Source organism: Symphalangus syndactylus, chromosome 7 (assembly GCF_028878055.3).
Source record: "Symphalangus syndactylus isolate Jambi chromosome 7, NHGRI_mSymSyn1-v2.1_pri, whole genome shotgun sequence".
Lineage (NCBI taxonomy): Eukaryota > Metazoa > Chordata > Mammalia > Primates > Hylobatidae > Symphalangus > Symphalangus syndactylus.
Genome location: NC_072429.2, coordinates 50,698,749 through 50,715,905, shown reverse-complemented (window position 1 = coordinate 50,715,905; position 17,157 = coordinate 50,698,749). Strand labels below are relative to the sequence as shown.

The following is a 17,157-nucleotide window of genomic DNA, read 5'->3' as shown; positions in this document are numbered from 1 at the left end:
GGTATACCTCTCCAACTTCTCACCCAGGTGAGGCACCTGATTGCTGGAATTTGTATGTAGCTGCACCCAAGCTGGCTTTGGGTTTCCCCAGAAGACCTGGTTTAAGGAATTTAATATTCGTTTTGTTATCTCCTTCAAGCTGTTATCTTCTAGAAGAGGATGAATCTGCAAAAATTATTATATTTACTATAAACCATAATAAAAAGTCCTGATAATGCCTTTTGGTGATTTGATGGAAAGTTACCCTGGGCTCAGTTCCCACTTGATCTAGGTCATAGGGAGGAAAAGTGAGGTTGGGAATTGATGTTCTTTTCCTGTACTTCTGGGTTTGAATGCATCTTTTTATCTGGTAAAACTTTGATAAAGGTCAAATGAGATCCAGTCATTTCAATGGTTTCCTTTTTCTTTATTTGTAAAATTCCCTATTTGACTCACACAGATAATTTTTGAAGTAAATTACCTTTGGGGAAAATTTCCTCCATTTGCAAGGCCATCAGATGAGCCAAAAGAAAGGAGAAAAGTCAACCAATATATGCCAGCAGCTCTTAGCTGCAGAATCATTAAAGCTGGGTCAGGTACCAGTGTTAGGTGTAAAAAGAGATGAAGATGTGGGCCTTAACCCGCTGTGCCTGGAGTGCAGAACTGAGGAGCCCAAAAAATGTGGGCTAAAGCAGTTCAGTCATTACTAGGACCTTATGAGCTGAGAACATGTTAGGAAATTAAAGCTTGTAGAACTGAAGTCTCTGGTTCACCCCAAGCTTCCTGGCCACTATTCTTTGGCTCTGAGAAATACATGAATGTCAAAGCAACTGAATAGTGCCCCTGAATTGGCTCCAAATAAATTGCCTTCATGGACCTTCGGGGTGGGCACCTGTGTTTACTGGTCAGCACCAACTCTGTGTTCCATGCCACTGGGCTCTTAGCCCCCACAAGTGTAAGCACCTAAGTGGTACCTGGATGTGCGAGTCCCCACATCCCAAAAACATAGTCCTGTGGCTGTGATTGTGGTAAATCACTCAGAAAAGGTTTCCAACATCTTCCTATTCTTTTATGACAGAGTCTCCTTCACCAAATGCCACCCTCGCTTTCCACTGGGTGCCATGGTCTTAAGCAAGGGCCTGATTTACAAATTAGAAACTGAGTGAAAGCAAACTTGGATTAATCATTCCCAAAAGAATCATGCACAGCTTTAAGGTTGGGTGATTCTCAAATGTTAGGGAGATCCTGGTTAAATTAGAGGCAGATCCTCAAGATGCTCCCCCTGAAACTCTTATTCAAAATGTCTAACATAGGGCTGAGGATTTTTCCCTTTTATGATGGGGTGGGATAGTGGTGGTGTTTACTGGGTGCCTGTAATCAGTGTTCTCACATTACAGTGTCGGTCTACACATTGTAACAACTTGATATTTCTCCACACATTTCATTGTGAACCCACACTTTGTCCTAGGGCCTGAAGAGGGATTTACCGATGAAAGAAAAGGAAGGGACAGAGTTTGTCATCTGGTTGTTTTGACTTCTTTCTAAAAAAAGTCCTACCAACTTTTAAGATCTAAATCAAGTCCATTTCAAGGTCGGTTAGTCAGCAGCTAAGATGTTCACATTAGGTGTTGAAGGTTGTAATGGTGCTAGTGTAACTAGAGGGGTGTGTGTGTGTGCGCGCACACATGGGCGTGTGTATTTGCATGCAGCCGTTAAGGGCAGATCTCTGGAGCCAGAGACTAGGTTTAAACCACAGCTTCATATATATTTTTTTAAAAACAAGTTATTTAATCCCTTAGTGTTTCAGTTTCTTCTTCTATAAAATAGGGATAAAAATAGTGCCAACTGCATAGGGTTAATGCAAGCAATGCATTATTTAATACACACAAAGCAGTTACAACAGTGCCTGGTGTATGGGAAGTACTCAATATGTGGCACTGGAGGGTCTCAGGGCATTCTCCTAAGAGGAATCTTAAAATAAACTTCACACAAAGGTGGACCCACACAGAGTCCTTATGTCTTTATGCCACGAGCCTGTTTGGGATATCTGTTATAGATAGCCTGTTGTGCTATGTATGTGCAACACGATGCTGGGCACTGGAGGTGATAGAGATAAAACAAGCTGTAAGAGTTGGATCTTCCCTTCAAAGTTGCTGATTTTCTAGTGTGGAGAGACACAGGCTAAAAACTGTGATAGGAAATAGATGGAGAGATGCAGAGAAATGTTGCAGGTCTCAGTCTGGGCTAAGTCTGAAAGTGATCAGCTTCTGGCACTCTTTAATCCTATCTCAGCAGGGTGACAGGTGCTGGACTAGCCTTTTGGACTTGGGAACAGAAGCATTGGTGACATGACAGCACCGATGCTGTATTTCCTGACACAAATTTCCCCTCCATGGCTATGCTTCAAAAATTGTGTTGTGATTTTCTTTAATTGAGTGTAGCTCTCTGGTAGAGATAAATGTGAAGAAACAGAGGTCTCTGGAGGTGCTCTCCTCTCCTGGTTGGCCCCTGAACCACATGGTTTGAGGACCCCTTTCAAGCCATTTCAGCTTTGGTAAGGCAAAGCAGAGATCTTTCAAAGCTGCACACTCACTCATGCCTTCCTTACTAGATGTTCATGTTTGGGATGGTGAAGAGGGGGTACCAACTTTATATTTCTCTGAGCAAGGGTTAAGGCAGTAAGGACTGATAGATTGCACACTACAAAGACATAACGTTGGATTCTAAAGTTGTTTATAGTTCCTCCTGCCTGAGTCCTGGGGCAAATTTTGAAGATAATTGAACAGTTATGGTTAACAGGTAATAGACAAGGTCAGCTTCTCCTTCCCTGTTATAATTAAAACTGGTGCAGTTCCTCAGCATTTTCATGATGCTGGCTTCTGCCACATCATATAGAGACACTGTTCGAACCTTTGAAGATGACTGTTATTTATTCTTTTGGCTCTGAGATCTTAACAGGCAAACAATCTAAATTACAAATCAGAATAGGATAGCAAAGGATGGAAACAGCTTAGGCAGCTATAAAGGACCTTTGACATTGGAGCCCTTGTTGAGAGAATAAAGAACTGTCTAGGCAAACAGACCTAACTGCCGTGCATCCATGGGGATTAGAGTTCACTGGTCTCCCAGTGGGCTGCCTGAGCTCAACTAAGTTGGTGATGACAATGAGAAATGATAAACAGAATCACTGTCCTTTCTCTTGACCCAGATAAGCCTGTCCCATGCTCCAGGCCTGCATTTATCATTATATGTAGCCGTCTGTGACTTGGTTATCTTCTTCAACCAACATATTAGTAAGCTGAACTTATGTTGACACCTTTCACCTTGTAATTTCCTTATTTAACTGTCTTTCTTAGGGACCCTCAGAAACAATATAAAAATAGAATCGACAGCCTTGATAATTCAATAGGAAAGAAATGATGCAGTCATTATGGCTGGCTAATCAAGTAATTTTGATGCTCCTAATAGTCTCTAAATTAGGGCAGCAACTATTAGGAAGTGAATGCACCATTGGGCTGGAAACAGAAATCTCAATATTTGCTAGACATTGGTGGGCATTAGTTAGTTGACGAAGCTTGCAAGTGACATTTTATGAATACATTTATAAAATAATATCAAGGTCTAAGTTTTTAGAAAGAGGTGTAATAATGTCAATAGAATATGAGATCTCTGAAATGACATTGTCCTTTTCCTGGAATTACAGATATAGACAGATATAAAGTCAGTAACCCCTCAGGAGGAGGGCTGCCAGCCCGTTAACAGACTTCGCCATTGCCCTCCTTTTGGGAAGACATGGTTTTTCTGGGCATCAGGAACCCTTAGAGGGGCTGGTTTTGTCACATGGCAGATGTGACCTCTCCGTAATTCCCAGTAATATCTCTGCCAAAGTTGCAAAGATTTCTTTCTAAATGGTGAAAGGAAAGACTAAAAATATCTTGACTATTTTATCTGTCCTTTGGCTGCCTCAGAGCAAGTTCAACAGCTCTTTAATGAGGGAATCTTTGCTTGTAATGAGCAGTACCACCAAGAGTCATCTCATGCCACAGACTCAGTTATCGACATGCCCTCTACTGCACTGAGCTCAGACTTGGAATCTAGAAGGTGCACAGAAGTGACAAGTGGCTTAATGATCAGCTCATGTTTATCTTGAGTTTCTTTTTTTTTTTAAGTCTTATTGGAACTTCTGGGGGCACCAAATGTCAATCACATGAGTATCTAAACAGAGGTGAGGAAACCCCTGTTATGGGCCAAACATCCCTGCAACTGTTTCCTCCAGAGTGTTCCAGAAGACTGCCATAGGTGTGACCCCTACATCCCAGGTGCTATTAGCTTCCTAGATTTACTAGGCCCAAGAAATTCTAGAAATCTCTCTCTGCAACCACACACTTTTTAATGGGATCACATCTGCATATGTACCAAGATTCTTCTCAGAGCTACCAGAAATCTAAACGATCTAGTTAGCAACTGGCACATCATCTCTTTCTGAGTCTTTTCCTAGGCCACTAGGCAGTCGGAGGCAAGCCAGTTTGCTCCTGTTGGCTAGTCCCAGGTTCCTGGAAGCTGTCACATTTAGCTTTGCAGCAAAAGTGAGGATTGGCAGCACTTTCTCCACAAAGTTGCTGTTATTGTAATGATTGAACAGCCTAGAATTTGTTCTGGGGCTCAGAGAGAGCGAAGTTAAGTGTCCCTACTCACTGGGGCTCTGGGTGAAGGCAACTTACAGTACAGACTGTGCCTAAAACCCATGACCAGCTTCAAGCCAGCTTTAAATCTGGTTAGTTTTTTCACCCACTGTGTTTTTTCAGCTCATAATGAAGGACAGAAAAAAATTGCCTTTACCTACATATATATTACTTGGGAAATTCTGATCTGAACGTGCCTGGCATGATAGACTGCCATAGAAGCAAAATCCTCAATAGATGTAAGGTTGAATACTGTAAAAGTTCAGTAAGAGGGCTTCCATTTTTAATACTACTCTCCAGAAGGATTTAGGGGTTTGACCTCTCTCTGTGACCCTGTACCTACTGTGAGGCAGTCGGTTCATTGACTGTCTGGTTAGGTGGCCTCGCCAGCAGCCCCGAAGTCTCGCAGCTGTCATTCTGGTATGAGTTACTCCTAAGTGGAGTTGACAAGAGGGTTGGTTCACTGGTGACACTTTTATTAACCACATTACCTGATCAAATTGCCTGTGGAACTAATCTCCCTGTAGTCATATTTCTTCTACTGAATGTTGATTACCTAAGCCTAATTCCTTTTTAAATGTATCACTAGGTAAATGCAGCTTTGGAACCTTTAGTGACAATCTTAAACCCATGAAACATACTTCAAAATTTCTGCATGGTTTGGTCTTAAAAGCATTGACTCTTCCCCGAAGCTGGAGTGCTGGTACTTTCTACAGCTTTGACTCATGTGACTGGGATGTGGGGATGGTGGAGCCGGTAGTAGGGCAGCTTGGCACCTGCAGGTTCCACTCCTTCCATCACTGGTGGGCACTGGACACTCCCCCTCAGGGAAATAACACTCCTTTTGAGCTCTTCTTCCCTTTCCTTTGCCTATTTCCTTCTTGCAACCTAATTAGCTGCCCATGTGAGCCAGAACCTCATCAAAGGGACCAGGAAAACTAGGAAGATGTTGCAATGGGTCTGCAGTGCCCCAGCATGAGCTGTGCTTGACTCCCAGCCTACTAGTCATTTCTCTTTTCTGGACCTACTTCATAAAGCATACATGTCCTAATGTAATTGAGGCTGTGAAATGAGATATTCCATGAAAAGGGCTTAGAGAAGAGAAACTACTCAAATGTTGGCTATTACTGTTACCATGATTATAATTATTATACTGTGGGTTTGGAGGACATGCTTAGGACATTGCATAATTAGAGAAGAAAAGTATCTTTATTCTCAACTCTGTTATTGATCTTTTCAAATTATGCCTCTCGTGTTTAAAATTTTATTGCTCCTCTCTCTCTTTGAAAAAAAAAATATTTAAAAAAGCACGTCTTAACATTTTTCCTTTTATGTGGTTTCCTACTTTCACCGGGTATCTCAGGAATATTTTCTTTAAATATGGGAAAAAATCAGCTGCTAATTTGAACAAAATGGACTTCAGATCATGCTAAAAAGAGAGAAGAAATAACCGCAAACGACATGCACCTTAAGCAGTCTGTACCTTGCTGCACGGAGCAATCCAATAGGCTATGGCGAGAAAAGGGAGGCCTATGGAGACTCCAAAGACAGCCAGGAATTTCACAGCGATAGACTGTTGACGTAAGCCTGAGAGATTTTCATACCACATGGTAAGCAATTGCTGCTGACAGTTAGGATGAGCAACGAACTGTAAAAACAAAACAAAAACAAAAACAAAACGCAAACAGGAAAATGGCATTGATAGCACTTGAACAGTATACAACCTAGGAGTAGCTGGGGGCTGAAATGCTCCACCTGGGGGGTGGTTGAGGAACCTGCAGTGGGTGGGGGTGAGGCGTAGGAAGGGGGCCTTCTGACTTGGGGATGCTGAGGAGCTTTGTGCTGTGGCTAGAGTCCTTGCAAGACTGGCTGAATTCACACTTTGCAAACTGGGCCTAGAAAAGTCTAAGGCACGGAAAATGAAGGTCAGCTTTTTGGTACATGCTTGTCTTCAATTCAGGCTGTTCAGCTGATCAAAGGAGACTTATCTCTGGGCAGAGTTCACTTGGGAAGGAATACAGAGGAATGGATGGAGCATGAATGGGGTTTTGGAGTCAGACATGGGTATGAATTTTGTTCTACCCCCTACTAGCTGGGTGACCTTGGGACAGCTACTTAACCTCTCTGAGCTTTAATATTCTTATCTGCAAAACAGAGCTTATCACATTGTCTTGGAGGATTAAATGATATTGTAAAAAAAAATCCCCTCTCTTTTCCTATGTAGTCTAGGGAAAAATGCTTACAGTGTTTCCAGAGGATGTGTTAAAACTCCTCAATATTTTCGCACTGGATCCCAGTGGTGTTGGGCTTGAATCCAGGTTTTTTGTGGCGTGGAGCACCGCCACATTGGATCCTCCATGGAGTAGCTTCCTTCTGGGACATCACGCACCCTTCTTACCACTACTTCTTTCTCTTGGAACTGTTCTGCCCTAACGCTTAGGTTACAAGACAGACCTCTTGTGGCCATTTTCTATTGTGTGGCCATGTCCTGCCCTCACCACTGGATTCAGCTTATTGGACTAGGAGTGGAAACCTGACCTAAACTGGGCCTATCAGGTTTTCTCTCCTGGGTGTTTGGGACTATGTTGAGAGAGGCAGTCTATTTATTTAGTAGAGAGTTAACATGTAACCCTGGATGATCTGGGCAGCTATCTTCCACTTTGGGGACTAAGTAGCAAAACAAGTCTGTTGAAAACAGAAAGAGAATGGTGTGCAGAAAGAGGCTGAGCTAGTGTTTGACCTCTTTAGGGCCCAGCTCCACTCTACCCATGTGGTCCATGAGACACTTTTATATTCAAAAGCAAAATGTTTTGTTTTCTGCTTGATCCAGCATATTGGCTTTAATTGTTGCCACCAGAACATCCCTTTTCTGCAAATAGTAGTTGCTGCTTGGCCATTTTTTAGTTGACTCAGGGTCAACTGGAAACTGGTAATAGGCAATATTTAAGCAAAATTTATGGGAATAAAGTTTACATTTGAAAAAAATATACTTGTTAGCTTATCTTTTTCCCCACGACAGGAGGAAGCCATTGTTTGCTTTTGACAGGTCTGCCCTTTGGCCACACTCAGGATACCCCTGTGCTTCCAGAGCATGGCCGGACACTATGGACTAGAGAAGATAGACTGGGCATTTTTCAAAGGGACAACTTATCAACTGAGTACCCTGGAACGTCATGTGCTGATTTTCATCTCATTTGCCTCACTGAGTATTAAGGGGACATATACAACGATTCCTGGGAAATGTGAAACATTCCCTTTTCATTACAAGAGCAATATAAATAGAGCTATTTTAAATTCGCAATGTAAGGGACAACATGTTTCCCATTTCTGTGAACTCATGGTAACTCACAGTAACAGCCAAACTATCTTTGAGGACATTATCAAAGGTTTCTTTGACCCTACAGCCCCTGACAATACCATTACTTGAAATATTAGATGCAAATGAGGCTTTTCTTTGTAGCATTACTGGCTTTTCTTTGTGGCATTACTGCTATGCTTTCTCTCTAAGCATAGCAATGGATTATCCTCAGCCCAGGGAGGAACCCCCAGGCTGCAGGTCATAAGACATCCTGGGCCCTTTCTGGCTCATAATGAAGAGGAGCAAGCAATGGAAAGTCATGCAGACATTTCTGTAATTCTCAGGGTCTAGTCATAGCACAGTCTCAGAGGGAGTGGTGGGTGAGCATGGGGTGCAGTCACTTTTGTTTTTCAACTGCCAGCCTTCTGTGGATACTGAAATGGCCCTACTTTGCAGAAACAGTCTGATTAGAAGGCGCGACACATGCTGTGAAATAGAAGACGAGTATTTGATTCACCCTATGGCTCCCTGTACTACAGCTGCCTGGGAAAGATGCCTGTTGCAATCCCCATCATTTGCTTCTTGTCTGTATCTGGGAGAGCCTGTCCCATGCTTCTGTTGCTGCCTCTTGCAGACAGGTCAGCACCACAGATTGGGCAGAAGGCCAGAAGAACAAAAGCTCTAAGAGAGAACACAGTGGCAACTATCCCCCACCACGACTATTCCCCACTCTCCCTTGCTTGCCTCAGAGGAAGACAGTGGTCCCAGCTAAAACACAGGGGTCTCTTGGGGATCTGTCTTCCTCCGATTGGACCTTTGCTAATTTCCACAGCTGCATTTATCTCTATAATAAAGCAACCTAGCTTCAGACATGCTATTTATTTGTAGATAGACTTTATGATGTAATAAGATACCAGCTGTGGATAGCTGAAGCCCAAATTGGTGTTTACCTCTATCTGGGTACCTTTCTGTACTTGTGGCAGCCCTTCAAAGACAGTTCAATGTGTATCAAAAGATTTTTTCCCATGTGATTTTGAAGCAAGAAAAAATATCATCCCTGACCCAAGAAGGATGAGAGTAGCAAATGAAGCACACCAACAGGACACAAAGAAAACTCTACCCAAAAGGGCACACAGCTAAGGAACAAAGGCAGGAAGAACTCGGGGTGTGACCAGGATTTTCAAAAGTAGGGTCAGAGAGGAACTAATGGAAGAAAAGCTTATAGCTAGAATAGAATAGGAACTCAGAAAATTGGTGTTGTCTTGGGCTTATTTTCTTTGGCATCTTGCTCACAAAAGGATAGAATGATCAAAGGATGGATGTCACCAAGAGCTAAGCCTAGGCCATTCCTGCCTAGAGCATGGCACACTTTTAGGAAAATTCTTGAAGGGAAGAACTGATGTGACTGCCTAGATTTTCCCAGCAACATGATTCATATTCATCATAGTAGGCAGTTTGTAATGGCTGGAGCCAAGAATCTGTGAAGGAGTTTACATGAGGCTGAGCAGGCTCTTAAGAGAAAATAAATCAAACTACATCTGTAACTGAGATGGACTGTCCAAGGAGCTGGGTGAGGGAGGCACTGGAGAGGAGTTGGCCTGCAGGGAGAGATAGGACGGGACACTGAGACAGAATTCTCTGGAATGGAAAGGCTGACTCTGCCCCACTCAGGTGACAGTCTCTCTTTCTTTTCTCTCAAGTAATTCTTAGTCACTCCCTTTAATTGTAGTTATAGTTCTGCATGATGCCCTGCTGGAGAGAAAACTCCTCCTGGAGGGCTCCTGTGGTCTTTAGCGTGGTGTTCATGAATGGGCACTGTTTGAGTAAATGGAATGGCCAGAGTTCTCTGCTTTCAGATTGCAAATCTGGTGCCATCCACAGGACCAAAGTTGCCTTCCTTCCTCATTGCCCCTGTGAGGTGGCCGACTCCCTGCACTTCTGCATGTCACCACATCTGGAAGAGGCATGTGGGTACCAGAGGCTGAAAGTGGCTTGCTAGGAGACACGATGAACAGATAAATGATTGAATTCATGTCTGCTGAATTTATTTTCACTGTAGAAGTGCCAGGAGATTAAGAAACAACAACAACAACAACTTCCTTAATTCCCAAAGGCAGTTGAACTAGGGGGTTAAAGAGATGAACCAGGAAAAAATTCATACCATCATCTGGAGGGGATGCCCCAAGAAATGAGCCAAGGCGGGAGGCAGGGATTGGAACTAAGCTCAAGGAGATTTTGGGCTACAACTTGGGGTTATTTCATATGCCCTGCCTAGGCACACGATCCACTCACCTTTTTGCAGCACTGCCTTCAAAATTTCCCATTTTTTGACCACCCGAGCATCTGTCACATAGCTCTTTCATTGCTGGGAGATTCTATTTGGATGCCTCTATAGACATCTGACACTCGATTCTACCCTCCTCTGACTCCTCTTCCACTTGTGCACCCCTGATCCCAGCTAACTCTGGAATGCTTCTTGGTTATTTCTACAGCTGGGGGTTCTGCCAAGCAGTTGTGAACTGAGCCTTCCTGGAAGTCTACCGGGCAGCAAAAGGAGATGGGCCTCTCTGCAGGCTCTTCATTCCCACAGATATTCAATATCAACTCTTACGTTAGGTCTCTTGTGCCATTGTTCTCAAAGACAGCTCTCTGTTCCTGTATCCCAGGGACAGCAGGACACAAAAAAACTCTCTGCCACCTCTCTTTAAACAAACCTCCAATTTTCTAGACCAAGAGAGATTACTTACACAAATGCCCTTAATTGTTGGGTTGCTCTGAGAACTGTGCCTGTGACTCAGCAGCATCTCTCTGACAAGAGAATGGTTTTTTGATGAAGAAAGTCCTTAATGAACCAACCTATGTCTCAGTCTCAGGGTGCAGGCACCAAAACAAAGGGTGCTGGACTTCTTCCAGAGCTGGAGGCAAGCCGTTTCCTGAGTGCAGGGGCGAAGGCAGGAGCTGTGGCGGGGCTTTCTGGAGGTGGAAGCATTTTCCCCCACTCGCCAGAAGTCCTCTCAGAGCAGAGAGCTCAGAGGGTGCTGATGTGACTGGGTTTCCAGTCTGGTTATGTTGTCATGGCCAGAGTCCCATGGAAGGCTGAGTCAGCTTCTAGCTTGCTCCAAATGACTGCCTCTACCCTTTCACAGTATCACAAAGAGGCCGCCCTCCATACCTGGCAGCAACTCTCTCCACCCCACCAGAGGTTATGCCCTAACCTGAAATCAAAGAAGTGGAATCTATTTCCAGCAAATTTTCTTGGATTATTTTCAACTCCTCCCCTTCCTGAGCCTTACCATCTAGCCATGTTGCTCTACATGCTGTTCCCAAACCTGGCATAGGTAGCCACCCCCTGTCTATGTTCAAAGAAGGTCCATCCTGCTCCTCTCTGGTTTAACACCTCAGCAGCTTTCAAGACCCAACTTCCCCTTTGGGAGGCCGAGGTGGGTGGATCATCTGAGGTCAGGAATTCAAGACCAGCCTGGCCAATATGGTGAAACCCCATCTCTACTGAAAAAAAAAAAATACAAAAATTAGCCGGGCATGGTGGCTGGTGCCTGTAATCCCAGCTACTCGGAAGGCTGAGGCAGGAGAATTGCTTGAACCTGGGAGGCAGAGGCTGCAGTGAGCCGAGATTGCACCACTGCTCTCCAGCCTGGGCGATGGATCAAGACTCTGTCAAAAACAAACAAACAAACAAAAAACACCCAACTTCCTGTCTACCTCCAAGTCCCACCAAGTTCTTCAGCCCCCAAAGACATCTTGGACACCTATGGGTCTTATTCTGTAACCCACTCACTTGGCAATCATGTATCATAGGTCAAGTTGCATATAGACGTACTCTTGTGACTACATTTGATCTTTTCTGTTATTTTTAATCTTGAAGGAACCAACTGTCTAGGTATCTCCAAGAGTGTGCAGCCTTATGTTTTCCACGTAACAGGTGCTCAATAAACTTCTGTTGAGTGATTGATAAACTGAGGGTTTTGGATCCCCTAAGATTTTCTCCATGATTTTCTCATCGTCCCAGAATCATTTCTAAATGGAACAAATCCTGTTACTCAGGACCTGATGAATGCTTAAGTGTCTTCACATCTTTACTAAAAGGCAGGCAGGAAGAGGGGATAAAAGCTAAACCAGGTACTCATCTTCTTGTGTAGGACAATATTGAAATATGAGTCCAAAATAAGGTTTGAGGATTATCGCTTGGATTAGATGAGGATTATTTAATTTTTATGTATGCCATGTACCATGTAAACTGATATCAATTCAGAAAATATTTATTTAATAATAAGGAATCACTAAGGTTTGTTGAGCACTATTCTGTGTCAGGTCCTCTGCTTACCTGTCATTATATTATTTAACCCTCACATCAGTTCTTTAAGGTGGGGTTGGTAAATCTGTTTTAAATATGGAGGCATTAGACATAGAGAGATTAAGTAACTTGTCTACCATCAGTCACAAAATTGATTATGAAGACAGGGCCTGGACTGGAACCCAGGCCAGTCTGACATCAAAGATAGCATTTTGAACTATATTTACCCTATATTTCCTCAAGGTAGATTTAAAATCAGACCGAAACACCAAAGCACAAGGGATTATGGTGATTTTTCCAACTCCCCAAAGGCCAGGGGACCCACCATTTGAGATGCTGTTAGAACTGTCATCTCTTTCTGCCCTTCTGCTTGTTTTTCAGCCAAGTCTCAGTAGAGATAAAAATCAGAAATACACAAGGAGAAGGGCTTGAAGCCACTTTCCTTGATAACTTCATCCTGCTAAAGATAACATCCTGGGCTCTGTCTTCTACATATAGAGAAGAATAGAAGCAGCTGATTCCATGATGGCTCAAGTGCCTGATCAATTCTTTGCCAGGACCCAGGTTAATGTGGAGGCCACCCAAGCTCAGACTTATAGCCTTGAAAAGTGCAGACTCCATTTAAACAATCACTTTGCTGAAGGACCTAATTAGGATTTCAAGTCCCATGACAAAATCCTACCTGACACTGATATCTTACTAGGAAGAGCAGCAGTTCCCTGAGCCTGAGTTCTGACTGGATAATATTCCCAAGTTGGTTCCGCAACTCTGCAGGCCTTGCTGGTGGCTGTGCTGTGCCTTGGTTGCAAACATTCATGGGGTTTGGAACATGCACAGGCTCTGGGTCAGCCTGCCCAGGTGTCAATACAAGCTCCACCACTGATTGGTGAGGAACTGAGTAGCTTAATTCCTTAGGTCTCAGTTTCTCTACTTATAGAATGTCCATAATGATGACTAACTCAAGGGAGGTTTCAAGGGTTTAGAAAATGCAGTTCCAGTTTTTGGTTTATGGTGCAATTTTTAAACCTCAGCAAACTTCTGTTTACCAACATACTGCTTTTTGATTGGTATAATATTTCTGAAATACAAACCACTTATATCATGCATCAAATTTTTTAATCAACCAAAGATGTGCTCACTTACAGAGTATTCATCCACTTTCTGTGGCTCTAAAGTGGAGAAACTTGATTATCATTAAAAACAGTTTTTCTTGCATGAATAATTCTTACTCTAGTTCAGAAACTTTATCAACAAGTAGAACATACACCCAAAGGTATTAATATTGATACAAGAAACCTGCATGGGATTCTGTATCTATATTTAATTAAATGAAAGAAGACAGAGTGGGAATGCTTTCTTTAAATATAAACCACAGTGTCTGACCAGTACAAAAATTGTCATTCTGGGTTGATGGAACTGGGATGGGGTGTGGTGGTCATACATTTTTCAAAGAGATTCCCTCATATTATCAAATAAAATATTAGGTCAGGGCAGGCAGATGAAGGAATCAGAGGGAACTATTTGTAGCTTACTTAGAACTATCCCTTTATGATTCTAAATTTTCTAAATTTTTCTTTCAGAGAAATGTGAATATAACTCAGTAATGAGTTATTTACTTTTGAAAATCACATTTTATATTTTATTTTTACATAATTATTTAAAAATGACACTTTAAAATTCAGTCTATCTCCTTGAATTTATATGATAATGCTGATGTATGTATAACATCTATATTGCCCATGTTTTATTTTTACTTGATGCTTTTATTTGTATATTGTTTTATACTCAAAATATGCTCAAGATTTAGGGTCACTAATTTTAAATTTTAACCTTTGAATTCTTAAAGTTATAAATATTCTTAATACCAGTATTTTGATATTGTGAGACATAAATGTGAAATAAGGGCATAGTCATTGATTCAAGCATTAGAAATAACATGTGTGTAACCCAAATGTTCTAGGTCTTGGCAGCTGGTGAGCACAAACCTAGTACCATTGGCAGACAGTGATCCATCCATCCACCAGACATGTATTAAGTGCCTATTGTTACCAGGTACCAAGAACTTTTAGGAATGGAGGACACAGTGAACAAGATGGCCATGGTCCCTGCCCTTGGGAAGCCTGATAATTCCCTAATCTTGATGGTTCTGAGTCTTTCCAGACTGGACAACAGGGTATGGTTTCATGATAGCCTTCTATGTATTCCTACTCAAGTCACTCTACCTGTCACTCAGTGTACCAAGTGCAGGACATCAGCTCCTTCCTCCTCCCTTCCTGAATGAGCCCTGGGCAGGGCCAGGCCAGTTGCTGGGACACATGCTGTGGTATGACCAGTTTTCTGCCCTCTGCTGTGTCCTCAGGGGCGAACTTTCTCCTGCAGTTCTGTTGATGTGCCAGCGGGGCCTACATGGTGCTGGGTGCTGGGTTCCTCTGGACCTTGATGCCTCCTTGGTGTGTGGGGTGTCTGCTTTCTTTGCAAAGGCAGTTGCTTGCTTTCCATTGCTCCTATCTCACTTGCTCTCCATTGCTCCTGTCTCTAGATCTCCATCTATTTTCCCTAGAAATGCCTGTCTCTTCTCATGCCCATCTTCTCTAAAGGGGCAGACCCCCAACAGAGCTGCTGGAAGTGAAACCCAGAGTGAAGTAATGCCTTCCACTGTTCCACAGATTCTCTTTCCCAGGCTCCAGGCCTACATAAGTCCATTTCTGATAATTCCAAGATGAGAATTACATGTCATAGTTAATTTTACCTCCATCTGAGTGTGAGTTAGCCTCCCACTAAGGCAGAATGAAGAGAGGTGTAAAATCCTGAACGAGATCCTTAGCTCCCTGCACATAGCTCATCTTGGTTTGTGAGAAGGGAGGTGAAAAGGGTCCAAGGACCACCTCATGCTGAGCTCAGAAACCTTGCTCATCCCTCACACTTAGGTCTTGACCAGATTTCTTACTTCTGGGAATTTTTAACCTTCTTTCCTGCCCTTTCATTTCCCAGCATCAACCTGACCAACAAAGACCCATGTAGACAGAGTTCTAGTTCTTTTTCATGTGATTCTGGGCCTTATGCAAACAATGGGGTGTGCCTATCAATGGACATCCACTCTCCTCCAACAAACACTGTAACTCTGCACATGTAGAGTGCACAGAGCACTTTTAAAGGGCATCTCCTAATTCCATTTATCACCCTGCCCACTCCTACCCTAAAATACTTCTGTCCTCTTGGTGCTATCTGTGCTTACTCTGCCATGCAAGGCTTCAGTTTGGACAACTTCAATTGCTGTCTTCACTTATCCAAGAAGTGTGGAAATTTATCATACCCCAAAACTGGGAAACATTATTTCTGGTAAAGGGCATGTCTTGGTCTTGCAGGAGACCTCTGATTCCCTATTCTCAGATGTCAGATGAGGATATGAATACTCAGCATTCAAGGGTAAGGTACCCTGGGCACTTGTTTGTTTGTTGCTCCCTTTGTCATCAAGGGCCATCCCCCACACCATAATATGTGTGTATGTGCGCACGTGTGTGTGTATATTCACACACCTATATAAATTTCTTAATGGGTCAGGTCAATTTTGGTCATACTTTGAATGTTAGTTTTTATCAACTATGGCAAATAAAATCTCTTTCTCCCAGAATGTTCATATTCTTTAGAAGTAAAACTGAATCCCATTGGATATTGTGATATATTTAAAGCCACATCTACCTACACTCAAATCTATCTACACATCCATTCATTCAACAAATATCTACTGAGCCAGGCACTAGGGACACAGAAGTTGATAATAATGTCTTGGCTCTCATTGCCCTCAATGCCTGTCAGAGAGACAGTTAAATAGGCAAGTTCAATGTAGCTCCAACAGTGCCCTAACAGGAGTTGACCAGGGGTGTCATGGAACAGCAGAGGAGAGGCACCCAGCCCAAGCAGGGATGTGGAGGGACAGTGAGGAATGCCTTGTTGAGGGAAGGATTTTTGTGCAGAGTGTGAAGGCTATACCTAGGCCACCGAGAGAGTCAGGAAGAGCATGCTGAGAAGGAGCTGCAAAACATTTGGGCTCCAGAGTCAGTGCTTGCTTTAAATCTTGCCTCTGCCTGTGACTGCCTGTGTGAGATTGAGCAAGTTACTTCGCCCCTGAGCTGTGTCTATTTCATATGTAAAGCAGAGATGACAATATTGATGACACACTGAATGAGTATATTCAAAGCACTTGGCATGGTAAAGGGCACAGATTAAGAACTTAAAACATTGTTGTTATTGTTGCTGTTATTACTGAAGCCTCAGAACCTGGCATGTTAGGAGAGATGCAGGTAGCTCAGGGTGGCTGGACCTTTGAGGAGTAATGGGTCTTGTGAGTCGTGCTAAGATGAAGACTAAACATGACTTGGAAAAGTAGGGTGCCTTAGGAGCCAGGCAGAGTTGTAACAGACTTTTAGTTTAGACATATGGGCCAGATATGCATAGTGTGGATTTTTTTTGCACATACACTTGCTTTCACTTTTGCCCCCACTGTACTCCCATGTGCAAAGCAGAACAACATCCTCCATTTAAATTGCAGCATCAGACAGTCTCAAAAATTTCCAGGGGCACTTGATTCATGGAACCTGCCCAGTGGACAATGATAATTTATTGCAATGTCCAGTATTCTGTTTGCAGCCTCTTTAAATGTTAATGATCACTAATGTAATTATGATTGAGAAAGTTCCTGGGCCAGTGTGGGTCTAATTTAATTTACAAAGCCATCTGGAGCTATGCAGGATTTTTTTTTTTTTTTTTTTTTTTTTTTGAGACGGAGTCTCGCTCTGTCGCCCAGGCTGGTGTGCAGTGGCGCGATCTCGTATGCAGGATTTTTTAAACATTTTTTTCCAGACCAAATTTGGATGGCTTCTAGTCAC

General features: G+C 42.9%; 1 protein-coding gene across 4 annotated transcripts in view; it reads right to left on the bottom strand.

The window, feature by feature from the left end:
* Positions 1-17,157, bottom strand: part of TRPC7 (transient receptor potential cation channel subfamily C member 7) — a 191,095-nt gene that overhangs the window by 57,468 nt on the left and 116,470 nt on the right. For 2 of the 4 annotated variants that reach the window (XM_055286156.2, XM_055286158.2), the window contains one exon: positions 6,145-6,309. The exons of the other annotated variants lie outside the window; for them this stretch is intronic. In XM_055286156.2, coding sequence (XP_055142131.1) covers positions 6,145-6,309 — 165 coding nt within the window. The remainder of the gene's footprint in view (positions 1-6,144; positions 6,310-17,157) is intronic. 4 annotated transcript variants of the gene reach the window in all.